The sequence below is a fragment of the Dreissena polymorpha genome, chromosome 3, assembly GCF_020536995.1.
Source record: "Dreissena polymorpha isolate Duluth1 chromosome 3, UMN_Dpol_1.0, whole genome shotgun sequence".
Lineage (NCBI taxonomy): Eukaryota > Metazoa > Mollusca > Bivalvia > Myida > Dreissenidae > Dreissena > Dreissena polymorpha.
Genome location: NC_068357.1, coordinates 89,600,231 through 89,623,872, shown reverse-complemented (window position 1 = coordinate 89,623,872; position 23,642 = coordinate 89,600,231). Strand labels below are relative to the sequence as shown.

At 33.2% G+C, this 23,642-nt stretch overlaps 1 protein-coding gene and 1 long non-coding RNA gene across 4 annotated transcripts in view; one reads left to right on the top strand and one right to left on the bottom strand.

Moving 5' to 3' along the window:
* The window catches only part of LOC127875197 (homeobox protein Meis1-like), a 135,173-nt gene that overhangs the window by 45,283 nt on the left and 66,248 nt on the right, over positions 1–23,642 (top strand). For both annotated transcript variants that reach the window (XM_052420052.1, XM_052420051.1), the window contains one exon: positions 7,189–7,330. In XM_052420052.1, coding sequence (XP_052276012.1) covers positions 7,189–7,330 — 142 coding nt within the window. The remainder of the gene's footprint in view (positions 1–7,188; positions 7,331–23,642) is intronic.
* LOC127875214 (uncharacterized) overlaps positions 1–23,642 on the bottom strand; it is a 70,945-nt gene that overhangs the window by 11,479 nt on the left and 35,824 nt on the right. Inside the window, exon 1 of one of the 2 annotated variants that reach the window (XR_008047326.1) lies at positions 9,477–9,584. The exons of the other annotated variant lie outside the window; for it this stretch is intronic. This is a non-coding gene — a long non-coding RNA (uncharacterized LOC127875214). Of the gene's footprint in view, positions 1–9,476; positions 9,585–23,642 lie in introns of those variants that run through there. 2 annotated transcript variants of the gene reach the window in all.

Genomic DNA, 23,642 nt, shown 5'->3' with positions numbered 1-23,642 from the left:
TGTTTGTGTTCAAGTTGAGCTTAAGATAGAAAACAAGAAGTGTTTCATGAATCAAAATGTGCATGCCATGAAACAGTCATCACAGGACCTTTTCTGGATATCCAGAATTAGATTTCAGATGGCCCTGAATACGACTGGACTGTCATTTCCAATTTGTTTGCCAACAAGCGTTGGCCTCCACGCTTTTTCTTTCATCCAGTCTTGCTTTTGTCCCGGGTTTTCTCAACACCCTGCTAATATACACGCTAATTTGCATATATGATAATTAGATGCAAATTACTGTTGTTTTGGAGATACTATCAACACATTGGTTTTAGAAGATAGTACGGGACACATGGTCCATTCAATTGTCATACCATTTCTACAGTGTTGTCTTTTAACTTAAAATTTTTTAATGTTATATTTTCGACAATTAATTAATTTCTTAAAACACTTTTTATGTTAAAAATTGCAATGAATAAAATAGATTGAATTTCAAATAAAGATTGAGCTCATAAACACTGATAATTAAAACATTGTTAAATACTACAACTAAAACATATAGCAATAAATGTGACATAATGTGACTTCTTTGTAATTTGATATGAATAACTCTGAAATAAAGATTGTCAAAATTGACACAATCTGAGTTCGAATCTTGTCCCCTGGAGACAGAGTGCAAAGAACACTGAACAAACTAGTTAAATACCATAATGACAATCAATAACGAAATATGTGTGTATTTTAAAGCATAATACCTGTCCTTCATTATCAAGATACTATCCTTTGAAAGCATATTAAATACTTAATTACTATTGTGTTATTAAAAGTAATACAATTGTCAATTTTCTTGAGAAGAAATTCAAGTCTAGTAATAACACTTCAACCTGCAAGTCTTTTTTTCTCTTTTTCTTTGTCATAAAATGCAAGCATTAATTACTTTATCCATCTATCAACACAAAAAGGAGGGATTATTGTATGTATTGTTTGTGTTTCTAGTTGGACACCGTTTATGGCTTATGTACCAATGTGGATAAAATTGTTTGAACTCCACAAGTTATGCTGCGTTTACACTATGTTCCCGGCGACCACGGCAATCACGTTTCGGGCCACTGTGGAGGAAACGGGATGAACGTGAGGCAACATAGGAGAACGGGATAGCCAAACGTTACACAACGGGGTTGCTGTGCCGAAATTTTAAACTGTCAAAAAAATTGCCACGGCAGCCACAGCAGAAATGAGGAACGTGATAGAACTTTTTAAAAACAACAAAACTTGAGAGTACGTAGCAGGCCGTAACAGAACCCGAAAAGGGTCCGTACTCTGACGGGAATCCCATTCATTCCTCGACATGTTAAGTTTCTGTCAAGTTTTGTAACGTTTTGACAGGATTACCATGGCAAGCTAGGATAATTGACAGCCGTTTTACTTCGTGTTTATTCCTACCCGTAACGGTGTGTTGCCTTCATTTTGCAGGCAGATGCGTTACGGCCAGTTGAGTTGTTTACGGTCTGACACGATTCGCGCCGTCTGAAGATGAGTACATGTATATAAAAGCCGTGCTATTCAGGAAACTTTCAATGCCAGTTTCAATCCAGGTGTAAGGGCAGAGCGAAACTTTGTATCTTGTCTTGAGATGACTTGAGATATTCTTTCAAGGATCTAGTCGAATAGTTCTCGGGGAATCCTCAGATAATTCTGAAAGGTGTTGATATCGTCGTTGCGGAGTTCCCTGGTTAGAAATGCATCAAAGTGACCTTGCTGCTGACTTCTAGCTTCCGATATCCATGGAGGAACCCACAGGGACCTTGGCCTCCTTCTTCATCTTTTCCCAGACTTTTGTGCTTCTTTCAGCTCTTTACAACGCAAAGATTTTATTATTGCTGCAAATAAGCAGGCAAACACAAAATCATCCTTGTCGTTCACATCCATGTCACTGGAATTATTTTGTTATAATAAATACTGTTGCTTGAGAGTTTTCTTTTATACCGGGAGCACAATCCTGCCTGAAACTCTCGGATGTCCAGGTTTGATCCGCACGGAACCTTGACAGAACGTGACAAATTAATGACAAAGGTGTACAACGTATCAGACCTGCATGACAAATGCAAACAACATGCGGGAACTTAACAGAACGCATCGTACCTTGAAGCAACATTTATACATCCGTGGCTGACCGTGGATGAACACTTAGGGCCGTGTTTCCGCTTCAATGGCACGTCACGGATACCTTGATAAACCGTGAGGTAACTTAGCACAACCTTGCAAACCTTGGATTAAAGGTAAAAAATTGCAACAGTCACGCGGCGCGATACATTTCGGACAAACGGGACTACAGAGGCTGCCGGGAACATAATGTAAATGCAGCATTAGGTCCTTTCCACTGCAAAGAACTCTTCTGAAGTATGTACTTACAGGGGAACTGGCATGAACATCTTAAAGAAAGCTGCAAATGCAGTCTGAACAGTAAGGATCGAATCCTGAAAAGAAGTTTCTGCAATATAAGCATGGCATGGAGCAATCAAAGCACTAACCAACTCTCTGACATGACTCCAGACATATTTTATTTGAAGAATTTGAAATTATTTGCTTTCAAACTCATTCCCTGTTTTATGTACACACTGTTTCGAGAGCTAAGAGTGCCTTATAGGAAATGTACACACTTGGGACAAAGGACTGGGAAATATTTTGAAATTTGATATATTTGGACAATCATTGATAGAAGGCAAATGGGGCTCCAAATTATTGGAAAAATTAGTTTGCTAAATTTGCTCAGACATATTAGACTGCAGTTGATTGTTTATATTTTCCTTCGATGCAAATTGAATAATTTCCTCATGCAAAATCGAGTCAAAAGATTTGTTTATAAAGAACTTAGGTTGTAAAGAAGCCCAGACTTTGGGTTAGTGCAAAGCAAACATTACTGTGGATGTCTGTATTTCTTTAACACATTTGTTTTTCCTTACAAGACTATTTCATATTGCAGATAATCATACATGCACTTGAAACTTCAGAGTTTGTCAAAACATTGTTTCAAACTGACAAACTTTTTTCACATTGCTTGTCTTGATATATTTATTTGATTTTCACATTACCTGTCTTGATATATTTATTTGAATAACTTAACAAAATCCCATTTTTCATGCAATATAAGCATTTATCAAAAGCTTGAACTATTTTGACATTAAGATTTCTATCTGCGATGCAGGTCTTTCCCCCGTCTTTCCATAAGACCTTAGATTCTTTGATGTTGCTACTTACATAGCCACCTACAACACCTTCGATTGCTCTTCGTGGTAGAGTAATGACCCACATAGATCTCAAATATGATCTATAAAATAATCACATATAAAGTATATTACCCCAGTACTCAATTAAAATGGCACATCAATTTAATACACCTGTGCTTGTTATCATTTCCCCCCTGAACCTCATTATTTCTTAATGAAAATGTTTGTGACGGGCTTCATGTACACCACCAAAATTGAATGCATGATTTAAATGGTTAAAAACACTTTATGTAGTAAACGGTGTATCTACGGTGATGAACATAAAAAGCGATGAATCAAACCATGCATCGATACTGTTCAGTCAAAATTTGATACCACTTGTTTAACTGGCCCAAGCCATTTGCAATCATTATTTTATGAGCAAATGTGGAAATTATTTGACATTAGTAGCACATTTAAATTCTCCTTTCCAATTATTCGAATGCTCGATTAAGTTTTATTACCCAGTTTTATGGCAATCATATACTAGTTTTTATTTGACGAAAGTCCATAATTTACGCATAAATGCAAAAATATTTTATATGCACCTAGGTATACACCGTTGGGATTTTGAATTACCTAGCACAGAAAAGCAATAAAATGCCAATATATAATAATCACAATCAAATATTTGTCCCCGTCATTAAGGCTCTACTTAACACATGTTCAACAAGGCTACAACCAGTTAAAGACCATGTCAAACTGTCACAAAATGGATGACTGGCTAGACCTCAGTGTATTTACACTGGAATGTGAACAATAGATACCGATCTAATATGATTACTTCTTGTTTTACGGCTACTAGGCCATAAATCAGCACCAAAAATATAGTTTAATAATTTGATTTTAAAAATAAACTCAAATAATGACAGTAAAACCTTTGCAATAAGTTCCGAAAAAGTAAATTTCTAATTATAAAGGGACATTTAAAAAAAAATGCATAGGTCATATCTTTTTTTAATTATCTTTTAACTGACTAATTAAGTTTTTTTGCCATAATATTGCAGGTACATGAAGTTCTCATATTCAATCTACTAATATCATCTTAAATAAAAAATATTAGATTCAAAATATTTTCATGTTATAGATATTTATCAAAGGCAAGTCAAATCCTTGGTCATCGGGTCATGCCTGATCATTACACTGTCAACCTTACTCCCTGGTGGTTTTATTCCTACACACCTTGGGACCGTTTCAATAAACATTGTAGTACACATTTACGAAACGATACATTTTTCGAAGATGCATAATTGCTAAAGTCGATATTATATGATTATAAATTTTCAGTACTTTATAAATACATTGGCATCTCAAGCGCCGTATATATTTGACGAGCATAGCGAGCTAGTTTGTCTTCTTATTAAGATCACAAAATTCTCTTGTAATGCTAAAATTGTCGTACAATCGTTTATGAAACGGCCCCCTGAACTATCAAATACCGGCATTGTTTACTAATTGATAAACAATGGTCAATAGAAATTATGACTTAAATATAATACACTTTCATCAAATCCTGTCAATTAGCTGGAGACAAATAAGAGAAAAGGGGGTGTAGTAATCACCAGTCATCACACTTGCCTCATATATGTATAAAAACCTCATAAATGCCATTGGAGCAGTTATTTTAATTACTTGGGCACCCTTTATTGGTACTTGGGCTTATTTTAGGTTCTAAATGTCTTTTATTACCCAATATAAAATGTTGTGATTCCTGAATTCTGGATTCAAGATTATCAGCTTAAGATTGTTTTTTAAGATTGGCTTATTATTAATAACTCCCAGTTCTAACATTGACTGATATTCATCATTATGTTGAAACAATGTGTGTAATGCTGAATTCAGAAAGGTGGGATACCCCAATCCAGTTCTGCGCTCAGAGGTTCAGAAAGCTGGAGTTATTTTCATTTTGAAATGATGGATATGGTTATATAACAGCATGATGTTTCATGATTATATCATGTTGTATGGCAGTTATATGTGTTTTAATACCAACAATTGCATTCATGAAGCAGTTTTATTTCATGACAGACCTCCCATAATGCGAACCCCAAGATGTTAGAATGTTTTCCAATGCTGTTTTTCTGAAATATTTACAGAGAAAACGCAAAGAGAGATCGTTCAATACATTACGGTGTGTTTCTTAGATTTAATTTGAAATCTTGAAACCCATTTTGGGATGTAATTGGGAAGCTTTTGTGCCTTGTTAGCTGGATGTTTTGTTTCACCAAGAAATACTAATGACGTTCTTTTAAAATCGATGGTGATTCCCAGTATATGTTTAAATTGTAGGACAAAGTTTTGTTTGTAAGCACATTCAATAAATTTGACAGTTTGGGACCAATAAGACATGCAAAATATGTAATGTGGCATGATAAGATGTATACTTTTGCTCAAAAAGCAGTATTTCCAAATGAAGCATATAATAAAAGAAGTTTTATTGGAAATCAAGACACAACGATAAAGCACCCGTTGTCTGGTGGTTGAACATTAGACTATTTTGATAATAGATTGTCTAACTGAAAAACTGGTATATCAATATGACATATGTGTATCAGTCCAGAAAAGAATGTATATAGTGAAGTAAAGAGCAACTGAAGCTTGCCAATTTAGAAACCCATACCCCTCCAACCATAATATCCTAAAATGAGTTTTTTAATTATGAATGCAAACATATTTGTCACGGAACATGCTCAAGATTTTTAAAATTATAAACGTTCATAACCTGAACCCAATGCTTTCAAAAAAAAGAGAATAATTAATAGGGGTAACAAACCACCGACACGTGCATTGTTACAAATAGACTGCACGCTAAGTAATGTGTCCTTCATAACATATTCATCCATACCATATTACGCGAGTTTGAAATTTTAATCACGTCTTTAAACATAATTAGAAGCTTAAAGCGAAACAAAATCCACCTTATCTAAACTAAGTAAATGACAAAAGCAGAAACCAAACAGTAGCAAATTACATGCGCAATCAAGTTTCGGCGTTAGCAGATGCATTTTGAAATCGAGAGTTTTCCAAATCATCAAACAGTGCACTGAAACGCTATGGTTAAAGCACATTTGGAAGAAACTCTCATCATCCCTACTCCTCCACAAGTAATGATGTCTTTATTTTAGGGTCTGAAGTGCATTGAATTTTGTAAGACAGTATGACAAACTTTCAAACTTGTGTGCATCCCATTCGGTGTAAAAAGTTTTTTCTGTTCTGGATATGCTTTATGAACAGTTTTAAGTACTTTATTACAAGAACATTGGCAGCAATCATTATTAACAATGTGTATGCAAGTTTATGTCATGCATTTCATGCCATGATAGGTGTGACTTCGAAGATTAAAATATTTAATGTCATATTTGTTTTCATCATTAACTTGCTTAATATGAGCTAAAAATGTTTTATACATTTGTATCAATCAATTTATAGTTTCCAACTTCAGAAGCCCCAACTGTGTATGATTATAATAAAGTAAAATTTTTAGCCAACAATAATTTTTTATGCTACTAGTTTGAAGTACTTTATTCTGAGAATTCTCAGCATTGATGAATAACACTATTTAATGTATGTTTAATTATTTGTTATAACGAATAAATGCAGGTAAAACATATCGTTTACTGCAGAATCAAATCTAAAGCAGTCATATTTCAAGACATGAACCTGGGAAAACTGGGCCTAATGTATGTGCCTAAAGTGTTGTCCCAGAATAGCCTGTGCAGTCCGAACATGCAAATCAGGGGAAAAAACTTAAAACAAAAAAAAATGTTAATAAGATATCTCTTCTTAACAAAAATCTAGTTTAGGCGGAAAGTGTCATCCCTGATAAGTCTGTGTGGACTGCACAAACTAATCAGGGATGACACTTTGCGCACATGCATTAAGCCCAGTTTTTCCAGAAAAAGGCTAACATAAAGTTATCTTTTTTTGTTGTTTGTTTCAGCGATCACCTCCCTCCGCGCCCAACACGTTACCTCCATTTAGCTCCCCTGATGACGCTCAGTCCACGCGATCCAATGATACTCCTATCACTAGTCAATCAAACACAAACTCATCTCAAAATGCAGACAACACAAGTGAAGCAGGTAAGAAACAGTGGACTTTAACCCTTTGCATGCTATGAAATGTGTTGTCTGCTAAAATGTTGTCTGCTGAATTTCTGAAATTAGCATTTTCTTCGATTTTTTTCAAAGAATACTATTAGAATAGCAAACAGTTTGGATCCTGATGAGATGCAACGTTTTGTGGTGTCTCATCTGGATCCAAACTGTTTGCAAAGGCCTTCAAAATTCGATTCCAGCACTGAAAGAGTTAAGATGAGACCTTTGACTCAAATAATGCTTCTTTTCTATGGGACTTAATTCAGTAGTATTGCTATATTTAAAGTCACTGAATATTTGCGATGGGCTTTACTTGTTTTTCATGTAAGAATCCATAGCAAAACTTGTGTTCATGCAAAGAGTACTTTAGTTTACATAACTATTTTTTAAGATTATGCATCTTTATGTTTAAGTTTATGTAAGTCTTACTTCAGTATCTGAATGTTGTCTTTGAAACTCCTTCTGAGTGAGTATAACTGCGTATTTGTGACCAATGTTTCTTGAGTGATTCTTTCTGTAGTCTTGTGAGATCTCACTAGTTTGATCACAACTGTTTTGGTATATGATAGTCTTGTGAGATCTCACTAGTTTGATCACAACTGTTTGGGTATATGAGCCAATAGGTCTTATTTCAAACTTGGCCAAAGGAGTCTGGTCAGGAGCTACATTGTGCTCTATAAAGTCAAGTAAGTTTTTGTGGTAGCATACATGGTGGCGCCTGACTAGAATGTGTAATGGAGCAGGCTGGTATAGAGATAAGCATAAGACGCATGACGCTGGTCATATTCATGTGATCCTTTGCAAAAGGCGCTAATCCTGTATTTGTCCATCACAGGACACAAATTCCCAATCTCCCAATCGAAGAATGACCTATTCAAAGAGTCAAGTTTGGCGTAACTTTCTTTTTGAATCAGAGATAAACTACATATATTGTTTTTCACAGAAATTAAAAAAAAGTTTCATACTTGTTGTTTTCTTTTATAGCGTTATTATTTATACAATTTAATTGATTTAAAATTTGAAACCAAAAATCATAGCTTTGACGAATTCCCGGCAAAGATCGAAATACTCCCTCATCATAACAAGTTGATAAATACAATTGAACGAAAATATCTTCTCCTCAAGGAAGAGCTTTCACCAAGATTGAAAACAGAAATCAATGCAGAATTAACAACAGAGTCATTCGACTGAAAAATGTTAAATAGCCTATCAATATATTAATCAAACACAAAAGAAAAGCATACTAACAAGGCATAGTGCCAGTAAAACCAGCGACACACGGGCCGAGTATTGTTTGATAGGGAAACGGCTATTATGAAGTCAAATAGACACCCACTGGGGTTGCTGCAATATTAATTGGAAAGCGTGTAAAGAATTGGGACAAAACAGAAACTGAACAGATCGTTTTTGTTTTGAATACTGATTGAATCGATCTTACAATAAGTACAGGAATAGGGATTGATTATTCGCCATGTTTGTAATGGAAAAGGATGTAATAAGATACCGAGTGTTGTTCCACGCTATTATTAATTTATGAAGTGTTGACTGCACACAATGGTCTCCATACTGGCCGGTTAGATCAACAGATAAACATGTATTTTGTACATGGAACCTTTTTGATTTTAAATATCTTTTAATAGAAAGCTGTTTTATTGAAGCCAGCCATTAATCACAGTGCAATTAAAGCATTTCAACTGAAATATTCCTGCCCAATAACCAATTCCTGTAACCTTTGTTGTTGTTTCAATCAATCATATTTATCATTTAATTTGTCCTTAATGATAATTTTATGTAATTGTTGCTTAATGTACGAAAGAAAAATATTTCACTATAAAGTCTGAATTAAAATATTTTAGGTATTCTGACACACCAAGGGGTGACTAACAACATTAAAATAGTGTGCATACCATACAAAAAAAAGATTCTAATATGATGACATATTTGCTTCGATCATTTGATAAATAAGGTACATTTTTTCCAAATATTATTTTCCAACATTATTTTCTGATTTGCAATAATTGTCAATACGACTCAAAGCTAAAACCTCAAACATAAAAATATCAACACACTGGTAACCTTACAACGCTATCATTTCTATAAATAAACATCACACTTTTATAGCTGGGATTACCATTTGGCGAGTCCAAAACAAGTCCTAATTCAGGTAATCCACTGCTTGGGTTGCACAAGGTCACACAGTCAGGTTTTGTTTACATTAGAGTCAGGAAGAGTGGTCAACCTCAAGGACCACAACAATCTAATCTTGCGTCAACACAATCAGGTCTAAGGTGTAGCCTAAAGGTCTAAGGTGTAACCTAACCTTATTCTAATTGTATAAAGTTCTTGTAAAAACAAACACTCAATGATGTTCCATACCTTTTGCTAGTGATAATTGTTGAACACATGAACCTTTGAAATACATTAATTAGGCACTTTAATGTATGAGGATCTCATACATAGTTTACATGAACAATTATCAGGGTTATCCCTTTCATATATTCAATAATATAACTTTAATTTTAAATTAAAGGCCTGTTTTGTTTGAAACACATACATGTTAAAGGTTGGTACAGTTGTAGACGAATTTTAACAGCATGTAAGATATTGTTATTACAAAACACTTTTAACAGTTACTGTACAAGAAACACATTCTTGAAAGTTACATAACCATAGTCATAAATTCCCTAAAGAAAATAATGTCCTATTTTTAATAGTTTTTTAAAGGATTTTGTAAAAACTTTTGTCCATTACCATAAAGAAAGCTAAAGATTTATTCTTCAACATGCTACACGAAAGTTGCATGCTACTGAAGTCACCCTATTTGATCCAGTTGTGATATCATTGAAGTTCCTTCGCGATTTATCACTGAACAAATATTTCAATAATACCGAGTTAAATTAGTAAGAGCCAGCCATCTTTGCTAACAAAATTTACATAGTGATAGTGAAGACTTGAACATTTGGTACACCTCCTAGCAACCAAGAATAAGTATGAAAAGTATCTCATATGGCTGGTAATACCTCTGTAAAACCAAGATATGGACTTGATTACAAAACAATTTTGTCCGATAAGCCTGTCCTTGATTCAAGTTATTAAAACATTTGGCACATGTGCTTCGGCATTTGCTTTTAAAACCTCTCTGTAGATAAGATTTCCCTACTTTAATTTGGGTTTCTGCAAGTCTAGGACAACTTTCTCAGATTGACATAAATTCAGAAACAGTAGAAATGATGGGTAACTAAAAAAATGATCGTGCAACTTTGGATGTGATGGTGCTTTTTTATTTCCCCCAATGGTCCCCAGTCTAAACTGAGGGACATATTGTTTTTGCCCTGTCTGTTGGTTTGTTGGTGTGTTGCTTTATTGGTTTGTTTGCGTCAAACTTTATCATTGGCCATAACTTTTGCACTATTGCAGATAGCAACTTGATATTTGGCATGCATGTGCATCTCATGGAGCTGCACATTTTGAGATGTAAAAAGGTCAAGGTCAATGTCATCCTTCAAGATCAAAGGTCAAATTTTGAAATATTGAAGATAGCAACTTGATATTTGGCATGCATGTGTATCTCATGGAGCTGCACATTTTGAGTGGTGAACGGTCAAGGTCATCCTTCAAGGTCAAAAGTCAAGGTCAAATATATGGGGGGACATAGTGTTTCACAAACACATGTTGTTCGAAATCGCATTTGGTTAGATGTAGAAATGCCATGGTTGGCAGTAGAAATAATGTACTACGGATAGCAATTATGAAAATAGCTGTAGAAATAATATGGGGCAACTTTTGAAACAACATAAATTATTGTAGAAATGATATTGTTAGCTTAGATAGGATATGATTATTTTCTATATGACGGGAATAGCTGTAGAAATTTTAAGGAAACTTTCAAAACAATGGATCTATTGTAGAATGATAAAAAACAGAAGTATCGTAGGATAAAATAGCAGTAGCAGGGCAACTGAAATAAATGGCTACAACTTAAAGTTTTAATAATACAAGATTGTTAAACAATTCATAAGGGCATACACAATGTTCAGATTGTTCATGTGTGTTATGTTAAAGCAAACAAATTACGAGAAATACATTTTCATGAACGTTTTGATAACATTTGGATGGGATACATTTTTATTAGTTTAATGGCTGATATTAAATTTTGTCAATTTGCGAAACAATTCTTGAAGGATTATATTCCTAGACATTCATTCAGAAAGGTTTACCTTTGTTGCTTCACGTTCAGAATTTTGTGAGGATTTGACAAATTATGCATTAAACTGAAAAACTCTTCCATCATTTTGAAGAAAAGAACATTAGTCAGGTAAATTAAGAACATATTTTTCATTGCTCAATGACTATAACTTCAAGTTTGACAATTGCTATTGAATTTACGAAGGCAGAAATGACTTAAAGAACAATGGAGCCAGAGCCTTTAAATGTCCACAGTGCCATTTGTAGACAAATGATACCACATCACGACAAAACCATAAATGGATTATACGATTTCAAGCCAAAAATATGATCCAACCTGATGATAAAGCGCTGATTGAATAAATGAATAAGGAATGTTGTTAAAGCCTCAATGATGCGCATATCAAATCCCCACCCCCCTGATGTCACATGGAGACCGCTATCTGTCTCCACACTACTACAGTGAATATTTTATTGAAGGTAAACCCTGAGATTTTCAGTTGTACCAACCCTATAGCTGGCTAGCCACCCGTGCAAACTATGCTAAACAGGGTATTGTCAAAAAGCTGGAGTATGATCAGTATTGCAAGCCCAACAATCACTGTGGCCATTTTATGCCATTTCCATGGGGAAATCTATTTTAAAAGCTGAAAAGCAGATGGTGGTTTAGAGATAATTTAACAAAAGCAAGTGTGGCAGGATTTCGAATTTCATCCCCCCAGTCAGCTCCCAAAAAAGTGGCTAAACCCCCACATTTTGCAAGGCATATTTGGGGCTTTTCAATGTCAAGGTGCCTTTAAATTATAGCATGGTAGTATTTAAACAGCAGAAGATTGTTTACATGGGGTGGGGATTTCATTATTTCAACAAAAAGTTTAACAGAACAATTTGTTCAGTTTTCACCAGGAGGTACTCACTATTTGTAAAGCACTTAAGGTATCGCTAAATGCATTTCTTTACCAGGGCTTTAACTAGCAAAATGAATTGATTGCATGTTAAATTAAATAAATAAATATAACTCCCAGAGAAGTACAATAATATTTATTCAATCCATTAAAATGGTTTGTGAACAGAAATGGATTGAATACACACTTAAACAAGCTTTGTTGGCCTTTTAGACAAAAATCGTGAGGTATGGTATAATTACATTGTAAAAGATACCAGTATTTATTTAACTTTTGAAGTAAGATAATTTCAAATATCTTGAGCTGTTACTCCATTAACGGGCATAGCAGATAATAGGGAAAGATATTCCTGGATAAGTTTTTATCATTGAAAGTGGGCACGGGTGTATTAGGTTTGTTTACTTTTCACCCATGTTGCAATACCCTGGTTTACCATTGCATTAAATCGTAAAAGACATCAAACCAAACCAAATAATACTGTTTTCATTCTTCTACAAAACTAGAAATATTCTGAGATAAGAGCGTTCAAATATTAAGTCTTATGTTACCCGCTAGAATTTAATATATTAATCTCTTCAGGACAAATGGGCATCTTCAAATTTCAAACACAAACAATGATTCTCAGCCTTACTCTTACTCATTGGAAATAATTTTATTTCTTTAAAACCCAGAAAATATAGTACTTTGCATGCAATTTTTCAAAGTGAAATTTTATAAAAGCTGATTATCATATTAGAGAAGGTTGATGCTTTGCAGTTTACCCCCATGAACTCTGTATATATATATCAGATGTCAACATTTCAGGCTATGATCCCAAAGGTTAATGTACACTCTTAAACCTTTAAAAGTTTCAGGTTTTGACACATTTATGCCGGAAAGTCATTTACTCACTTAATAGCAAAATAATTATTTAAAGTTTTTATTCAAGTGCCAGGATTGAATGGGAGGGGGGAATGTTTCTCCTATTCTACCTCATCGTTATGGTGATCTCAAACCTCCTACACAGTTTTCATTTTGCTGGATAATACCAGTACAGAATCATTTAAGGTAAAAATATGTAAACCACAATCATATGGCATTGTTTAATGATCATTAGAGTGAAACAGGTCTTTTTACCATATACTACAATATATATATTTATAAAGATTTGTTCAATGAGTAATCAGTGTTGTTGATTAATTTGGATGTTAAATTCAAAATTAAAGTTTGTTTTAACAGATCTTAAATTGTTTATAATTATGTAACCCACAGCAAAACAATAAACATGTTTGATTTTTATGTAAAATTAAAGAAAAAATTAAAAAGACAAAGATGTGGAATAGTGCTGAGCATTTGTTTTAACCCCTGCGAAATGTTGTTCTGCAGTTCACGAATAATTCGTGAACAGTTCATGAACTGTTCGTGAACTGAGTTCATGAACTGTTCATGAATAGTTCGTGAACAGAAAATGAGCCACGTCTGTGAAAAGTTCTTGAAATTTTAGTTCATGAACTGTTCATGAACACTAATGGCATGAAGTGTTCATGAAATATTCTTGAAACCTAATGGCATGAAGTGTTCATGAACTATTCTTGAACCCTTACGGCATGAAGTGTTCATGAACTATTCTTGAACCCGTATGGCATGAAGTGTTCATGAACTATTCTTGAACCATTATGGCATGAAATGTTCATGAACTATTCATGAACATCAATGGCATGAAGTGTTCTTGAACAGTTCATGAACAACACAATTCTTGAAAAATTCTTCAGGGTTTTGCTGTTCACGAACAGTTCATGAACATTTTCCTTCTATTTTTCAATGGCTCATTTTCTGTTCATGAACTGTAAGTGAATAGTTCATGAACCATAGTTCTTCAAGAGTTCATAAACTGAGGTGGCATGAAGTGTTCATGAACTATTCATGAACAAGAATTTGTCAATTTTGCAAAGGTTATCATAAGTGTTACTAAAGCTCAACAAACAGGTCAGGGTAAGAAGAAACAAGTCTTGTATTAGCACTTAACATATTGATAGCAACATATAACAATAATTTAAATATAACACTAATAACTGAGATACAAGTGGTTTGATAATACTCTTTTAATTTCATAATACAACTTTGCATTATATGTTCATGAATAATTCATGTATTGAAAAGATTATGAATAGTCTCATTTTCAGTTCAAGAATCATTTACTAATCAATGGTTTCCCTGAAATGGTTACACTTACAGTGCCAAAGAACTTGAAATGGAACCAATGGCTGATCAGTTCAGCCGGTAATTTATTAAAGACTTACATTTTCAAATATAACATAAACCATGTGCCTTCCGTTTCAACTTCCTGTGCACACAATATTCTTTCTTTGTAAAAACAGCAATACAATGTACATTGAGTTCTTAATATCATCTTAAACAGTTCTTGAAATAAGATGTCCTTAAAACGTTCTTAAACTTGTCTTTTAAGTCTTCCAAGAACAATGACAGATCCTTTTAAGAACATATTGGATTCTTAAAAAGTCCATCATACGTTCAAAAACATTGTGTAGACCTGTTTAAGAACATCAGAAGGAAACATGTTGTTCAAAAAAGTTCTTAAAGTGTTCAAGAATAGTTTAAGAATAATTCAAGAACAGGAAAGGCCCTTAAAAAGTTATTGAAGTGTTCCTGAAGGCAGTTCTTGAACAGTTCTTGTACAAATGTTCTAAAAATTCTATAGAACAGGTCAAGAACTCTAACTTACAGTGGTGAAAGTACTATGCATATTCATACTAACTTCACAGGTTTCACAAATCTACAAGATTTGTATGCTAGACATTTCAATATTACTTTCAAAAATATGTATGAAACATCTAGCACAAAGGAATTCATGAATTATTCATGATGGATCCTTAAAGTCTGTCTCAGAAAAGTCATTAGAAATACTTGTGCATGAAATGTTCATCACTAAGTATTTATGGTTAGATGAAGAACTGGTCATGAACTTTGAAATGTTCAACAATAATTCATAAACAGTTCATGAACATGTCTTAAGAACAGTTCATGTCCAAAAGTTCATGAACCAAAGTCAGGAACTTTTTCAGAACCGTTCATGAACAGTTCTTGATTGGCTTGAAGTGTTCATGAAATCATGAACAACATTTCGCCGGGGTCTAAGGTATTATTAAGTTAACGTATTATAACTAATTGCAAATGAAACAAATAAAGATTTGATACATTTTAACCCTCTGATCTGGAAATAATTATTTAATTGTTGTATTTGTAAGAAAAGTAATCAAAGCTTAAACAGTTTGTTGCCCAAGTGGGATCTGAAAAAAACTCACAGCTATATTTGAGTTCTTGATGCTTAGCAACTCTTAAAGCAAACCTAGTTGTATAAGTGATGTTCTTTTAATATATATGGATGGTCTTTAATTAGAAACTAAAGATGATCAGGTATCAGGTATAATTTAAGATATTGTGTTCAAAGGTATTATTTCCTATTTACATATTATCTTTTTGTGTCCTTATTAAGGGTATTTATTATTATTTTGTTCAGATATAATGTACTTTAGTTTAATTGCCTGAACTGTGAACAAGCTGTTAACATATTATTTCAATGTTTTACTGATGACTTTACCGGTAATTTTTGTTCATTAGCAATTGTCAATGTGTGCATATTTTCATGTAATATCAAGGCACAGCTGCATGCAGTTAAACTAAATGGATAAGGCTTTTTTTGCTTATTGAATTTACAAAAAAAATGTGTATGCCTATCTGGAAATGTTTGAAAAGGAATGGATTAAATATACATTGACAAAACGCATAAATTTCAAAAAATTGTATGAAAAGCCATTTCTTTAGCTAAATGCCTGATAATAAATTGCAGACACTTCAAATAACTGTTAGAGTAAGAGCTCATGATAATTATAATGTCCCTTTGGTGCACATAATGGTAATGGTTTGACTGAAAATCAGCGAAAGCAGGTTACCACTAACATAGAGGCTAGCACCCTTTAACTATAAATTATCTTCTAATGTGTTTTCAAAAGTCATAACATGCATCGATTTGCATTAAAAAATCTATTTTCAAAACAATTTATGCAGTAATTCACAGTTCTGGCACTATTGCAGCATGCCTTTATTGTTTATATCCATCACATCAACATTTTATATACCGGTACACATTTCAAACAGTCTTTCTTTTGGGGCTTTGAATGGGTATGGTATTATTAATTTGTGTCTGGTTTTCCTTCAGAAAATATAATTGAAAAACATGATTGAAGAATCTTAAATATTATGCATTCATCATAAACATTCTTTAGAGGTCATGACCTACAAGTATGGTGTCCATTTCAGTTTAATGACTGCAGTGTTGCAGACATCACTTATCCCAGCATGCTTCTATAGATCCCCACAATCACTGGCTGGTCCATAATTGAAATATTTTCATTTTACATTAACCTGGCCAACACATTGTGCAATTTACTCTTGGTGTATGGTAATTTATTGTGCACATCTAAGTCAGCATAGGAGAAAAATCTGCCACTCTTCCATCAGGGAGGAGCTAAAACACTACACATTTGACCCAAAACACACCTTCACCTGGTTAGAAATGAAGAACTCAGCAAAGGGAAGTCACTATATACAGCATGAGTCACAGGCTTGCAGTTTGTGCCAGAATTCGGGATTCTGTCTGTGAAATAAGGCTCCTCTTGTTGGCACAATTAATTTCCAAGATAATGGATAAAACAACATATTTCAAGCCATAACAAGAATCAATTCAAAGTGTAGTTTGGGCCTTGATTAATGGGAAAACTTGGGTATAAGGCAGTCAGCAATCTACCCACTGATAAGCCACTGGCTTTATATCCTGTCTTAAGTTACACACTTCACGAAAAATCATTTGTTTTTAATGGCAACATTTGTCAATGATTATGGAAGGTGTGCATATGGATATATCAAATACAACTAAATGTCGCATTCAATCAGCTTTCATGGCTTCCATGTGCTTCAGAGATCATATTTATTTCAAGTATTTAGCATTTCACTGAATTGGAGCAAGAAAGAGAATAATAAATCTCATTGCCAGACAAACTTTGAGTTATGCCAAAACATAAATGATTTGGTCTAGATTTAATGAGATAGAAAACATAAACAAAATGTTTCGATCTATAATGAATAAATAAAAATCTATGTGACTGTAGGGACTGACAATGTATGGACAATATTTCTACATAAATGGCAATATTTATCTGCACATCGTTCAAGCATTTAGTGTCAGCAAGACTTCTTCAATAAAACTGTCAAAATACAAAAAATAAACATTTATATACGGGCGTAATTACAACGTAATTTATGTAAAAACGGTCCCAAACACAATCAGGCATTTATTGTTTCCTTACATAATACATATAATTAATTCAAGAATCATTAAATAAAAGTAAAAGTTAACAACAGGCAAAAAACAACCTTAAATACACACAATACAAAGGCCAATTGTATTATGAGAGAGGAATATCAAATATGCTAATCATCTTTCATTAAATCATAATAATACTTCATTTTCGCAATTACATTTAAAAAACAATTTCCTCCTTGAATTCTTGTGTAAACATTCAAGATATTATCAACTTTATCCAAATAAAAGTATTGAAATTATTAAAATCCACTTACTTGTCTTTGTTCAACTGATAAGAGATAGTATAAATGAATGTGTATTAATTACTTGTGAAGATTTAATGTTTGGTTTAACTGAACAGCATTTAATTAAATCTGCAGACCATAAATGAATGGACGACCTTCCGTGCAAGTCTCCCAACAATTACACAATTTTTCGGATTATTCTTTTTGAATATAAAGCGTTCGTAAAATCAGTAATCTGATAGGTCATTAAGTTTCAGTGAAGTATTTTTTTTACAAATCCATAATTTTTTTTCAAATTTGGATATAGAAAGATTCCTGGATAAGAATCATATTAATCATCCCCTACAAAGACACAGAAATAATTGCTTCTATTATTACTGAAAGGCAATCACTGATTTCAAGACATTTGAACTGAATCGAGTATAACTTGATTTTATTTTCAATTAGATAATATTAAGATAAGTCGTGAAGTTGAGCAAAAAGAAAACAATCGAGTAGTAATAAAACCCAAAAGGATTCAAGTCAAAGCTGCAGAAGCCTCTAAATCAAATGGCCATGGTGATGTTCAAGCATAAAATATTCACTTGTTGAAACATACTTCAGTTCATAAGTCCCTGGAGACAATTTATTAAAAATTATTCTCATCACCCAGGGTTACATGCAGGGGATTCACTCCACTAAATGTATAATATGCAGCTATAATTCAATTTCTATGGTAAATATTGTGTGATGAGACTTCTGCTGGGGGGAAGATGCTGACTTGGAAACAATGCAGAGAGTTATGGTTATATTAAGAGCAATTAAGGTAATGCCCTTTCTGCACATAAAGATTTAATAAAGGGGTTGCGATGAAGGCAGAAAAAGAAGGTTTATTGACAAAAGGTTTTGGGTGCAATGATGTCTATGAATATTTCTAGGTCAATTGAATATGTAGCATCACAAAGCTTGTGTTTTTCTGATTATCATCAATGTGATTCATCATGCGAGATATTTGACACTGCTGGATTCATCACCATCCTTCTATGAGGAACATCACTTCCATCAACATCATCAGAATCAAAAGCTACCACATTGTAACATAGTGTCTTCAAACTTGAATGAACATTTTCCCACCATTTGTAATGCCAGCTTTAGATTTAAAAAAAGTTTCAAAAAGCAGCAATTAAAATAAATACACAATGAAAATATATATTCCAACAAGCTAAACATTTGTTACCATTTAATTAATCATCAAAAAAAAAAATACTTCAAAAAAGTTTAAAATCAATTACCAAAATCAGAAATTATTAAAGCCCTGCCTCCTGCTGTCAAACCTTCTTGACCATTGATGGACCGGTAATGAGCGTAAAGCTTCATTGAACATTCTCACTCTTAAGTGGCCGTCAGAATGCGCCGATGTGAACCGTAAGCCTGCTGGTGACAGCCATCCATCTTGAGTCCTCAATGCCAGGAAATCGACAATTACCAGACTCCATTTCTGGCGTTTGCTATGCCCTTAGAAAAAATACAGCATGGCAAGAACTGCTTTAAAATACATTTCTTTTCTTTTTTGCTCTCATCGATGAGTTGTATAGCATTGTGTAGGTGACAACCTTTTGCAACAATATAAATGCAAATAACTCTGGTTCACTGTTTGCTTTATGGCCTTAAAAAATACAGCATGGCAAGAACAGCTTAAAAAATATACATTGTATTCCTTTTTTTGCCATCATTGATGACATGACTTTTATAGCATTGTTAGAGGGGACAGCCTTTTTACACTATAATTCAATCATTGCTGGCGTTTGCTATATATTTCCTTGGAAAAAATACAGCATGGCAAGAACAGATTTCGATCAAAATACATTTCTCTTTTTGGCTATGACTGATGGAATAGGTTTTATAGAATAATGTAAGGTGAAATTTTTAAACAATAATGCAATAATATCTAGCATTAAGCTCACTAGTGTTTTAAAACAACATTATTAGTATCACAGCCACTTCATGTGTTTGTAGGTCAAGTTGGTTTTGTTTTGGCACAAAATTTAAAAAAATACCAAAACCATTTCTGGCAATTGAAATCTTTGTGTTTATTGTGCATGTAGATTAGTTACTAGGGAGCAGTTATTATATGTGACCATTTGATTATATTATTATTATTATTACTTTTCCATGATTGTGAAACTGGAAGCAACATGTAACATATATATTTTTTTAATTTCACTAGTGCCTTGTGTATCTAATGGATGGAAAACTATTATTTCTCAGTTTAATATTTTATAACTTTACCATCCCAGTCTCAGCAGCTGACATAAATTTGACTAATTAGAATTGAAAACCAAGTTTTGTATAATTCATCATGTCTGACAATACCTCATTAGTGAACAAAACAGTGACATGTTAATTATTTAGTGATAAAATGCAAAGTGATTATTCTAAATTGTCTTAAATACATTTTCCCAAATTCAGTGCCAGAGAAAATCCAAAAGGTTTCATTTAAGAAAAATAATACTCAATTCAGGTTTCCATTGGCCATAATGACCAGTTTATCAAAACCTATGGATAAATACCGATACACAATTTTGGCCATGGGGTGTCACCATTCTGTGTAAATTTCCTTCCAAAATGCTATCCATTTCTCACCTAAATGTCCGCAGGGAGGGGTTGGCACAACGTGTTGGCTGTCAATGAGCGGCAAGTATTCATGATTTCTATGTCAGCTTACAATTAAAGTGATCAATACTGGACATTCTCAGTGGGGATATGCCACAAGGATGCTGTGGCTAACAGTGAGATACAGACCAACCCATAAGCACCTTAACAATACCCTTGACCATTAGACTGGTGGTTATTTTGTCACCATTGGATATGCAACATGATACCAACAGAAAAATGTGACACAGTCACACTTAATGTGCAATTGCACAGCACGCAATTATAGGCATGTGAGACATGGACAATAAACACATTTCTGAAATATTTTCTTAAGCCATCAATAAATAAATGGCAAATTGTAAACACTTGAAATCATGGAGGCAAGGAGTGAAGCTTATTTGATTATCAAAATGTTTTTTTTTTTTTTTTTTTTATCTTATGATAATGGTTTGTTGTTAGATTTCAAATAACACTCATTAGAGAGTTCATATACCTTTTTTTAAATGTCATAAAATGGTATCATTTAAAAAAACTGCAATATTTAGAAGAGTTTAAGGTAATAATATAACAAGGAAAATATATGTTAACAAAATATGCCCGTCCTGGGGTTCCAATCATGGACCTTATGATACGAAAGCTACCACGCTAACGCTACACCACATAAGCTTTATCATTTCTAGGGTAGTTTAAATGCCTTTTTAGTAATACATTATATTGCTAAATATTGATGAAAAGCATTTAAAGGCTGTATAATTTCTATGATATAGAATGAGGATAATCAATACATCGACAGTTTTATTTTGCTTGATTTTACATAATGCATTAGTCTTGGAATCTTATGACATTTTTTATGGTCATTTTGCCAAACTGTGGACAAGTGCCTTTAAACATTAAACTCTGTCACAGAACAAGTGACTTATTTGGATAATGCAATCTTTTTTTGTGAATTTATGACATTATTTGGAAATTGCCATTTTGCCAAACTGTGTACAAGTCCCTTCAATTGGAATAACTGGATGAGAAAAATCGCCAAAAAGCAACACACATTTTACATAAAAAATACCACTTTAGCTTAGCAAGTGGTATGGCATGAGTAAAATCACCAAACAACAACAACAAGTTCACAAAAAAATACCACCATAGCTTAGCAAAATGGTATGGCCCCCTGGTAATACCTGATAATGAGAGTGTCAGTTGAAGCTGTCAGATCCAGGGCACCCAGGAGAGGCCCAGTGGACCTGTCAGGCTCAGGGCCATTGCGCTGGTGAAATATGGGGAGACTGGAAATGAACAGGGTGAACCCTTACCCACACTGTTATTGTGTAGCTTAATTATATCATTAGCTCACTTGATTTTGGTATTCATATCAAAAGAATTATTGTCAGGTACTTTTAGTCAGTTGCACAACTGCGAGCATTTGTTGTTTGTAGCAATGCTTGTTTGAATTTGAAAGTGATTAATTTTGTATTGTTGCAAAATAAGTTGAAATAGGAAATGGAGGATTACAAAACATATGACAGAGGTAATTGTCTATTTTCATGATTTTACAGATTGATTCATAATCAAAATGAGACACACACTTTTTTCTGATATTTTTGTGTTTTGTATTTTTTAATTATAAAGCATTCAGACATGCACAATTAATAAATATGTGTGCCATATTAGAAATGAAAATACACATTTGATAAAAATTGGATAAAAATCCCTTTTATTACCATACATTTCTTCGTTTTAAACTTACTGAACAAAGAATCTAGGAACAAAGATGTAAAAGTCACTAAACATCTCTTTTAAGCTGTTCATTGTTTTTAAATTGCAATTAGATCTTAAATCTTACAGACTGAGAATGTCTGTCCTTGTTTGTATCTTCTTACTTTCTTGGTGCAAATCGGTTCTAAAGATATAAATTATCCCCTACTGCCACTTCGCATTGTTGTGTTGAAATCATTAAGGCTTCTGAGGATAGTGTCAAGTTTTGTTAAACATGTTGGTTGGATTATATATGAGGCTTTTGAGGTAATTTCAACAGGTGAGCATTTCCTGGCATTGTCACACAATGACTGATATTACTAGTTATCACATTAAACTGGTGCCATTTAATGAGCTAGTTAAAATGGCTGAATGTTATTATTGGTACGCACTGAAAAGATTGCATACTGATTTATTTTTTGTATTTAAGATATTAAGTTTTCACAATAACCTTAATTACCATGAACAAAAGTACATTCTTTACAAGAAAAATGTAAATAATTATCAAACATTTCTTTTTAAAACTTTCACAGGACTAGAAGAAAGAGAGAAAAATGAATTACTCATACCATCATATTTTAGCTTGAATTGTTTTCTCTTCCAACATGCCTCTCATCTGTTATGTCTTTAGGCTGTAAAGGGGTTAATGAAGGAATGAAAATCTCCATCCCTTGTAAATGAACCATCTAATTTTCAAAGTTCTTGTTTGGATTGGAAAAATTCTCTGTGATTGCTGAAAATCTTTCAGCAAATAAGTTGATTAAGAAATGCTAATAGGCTAATATTGTAATGATGGCTAGTAACTCATAGGGGTTGGCTTTGAAAAATGAGTTTTTGAATATTTTCTGACGAGTATTCCTATTTCAAATTGGAGGAACAGTCTTAATGAAACTCTGTTACAAAGTATCACGATGTAAGTGAAATACTGGTATTTTTTACTGTTTAAAAAAAAAGAAGTTTATGTATCAAATAATGTATCTTTGATTTGAAACTTTATATTTCATATTATCATGAATATAACACACATTTTATTATATGTGGATGCAAAAATGATGGTGTTAAGTTATTTTGTGTCATTATTTCTTTGAATTTAAGGATATTAAAATACTTAGGTACTCAGATTAAGGGTATACCATTTATAATTAAGTTAATCCATCTTATTATTTAGATCAATGGGATGTGTATCCTTTTTACTGATTGTGATATACTTAGATACATAT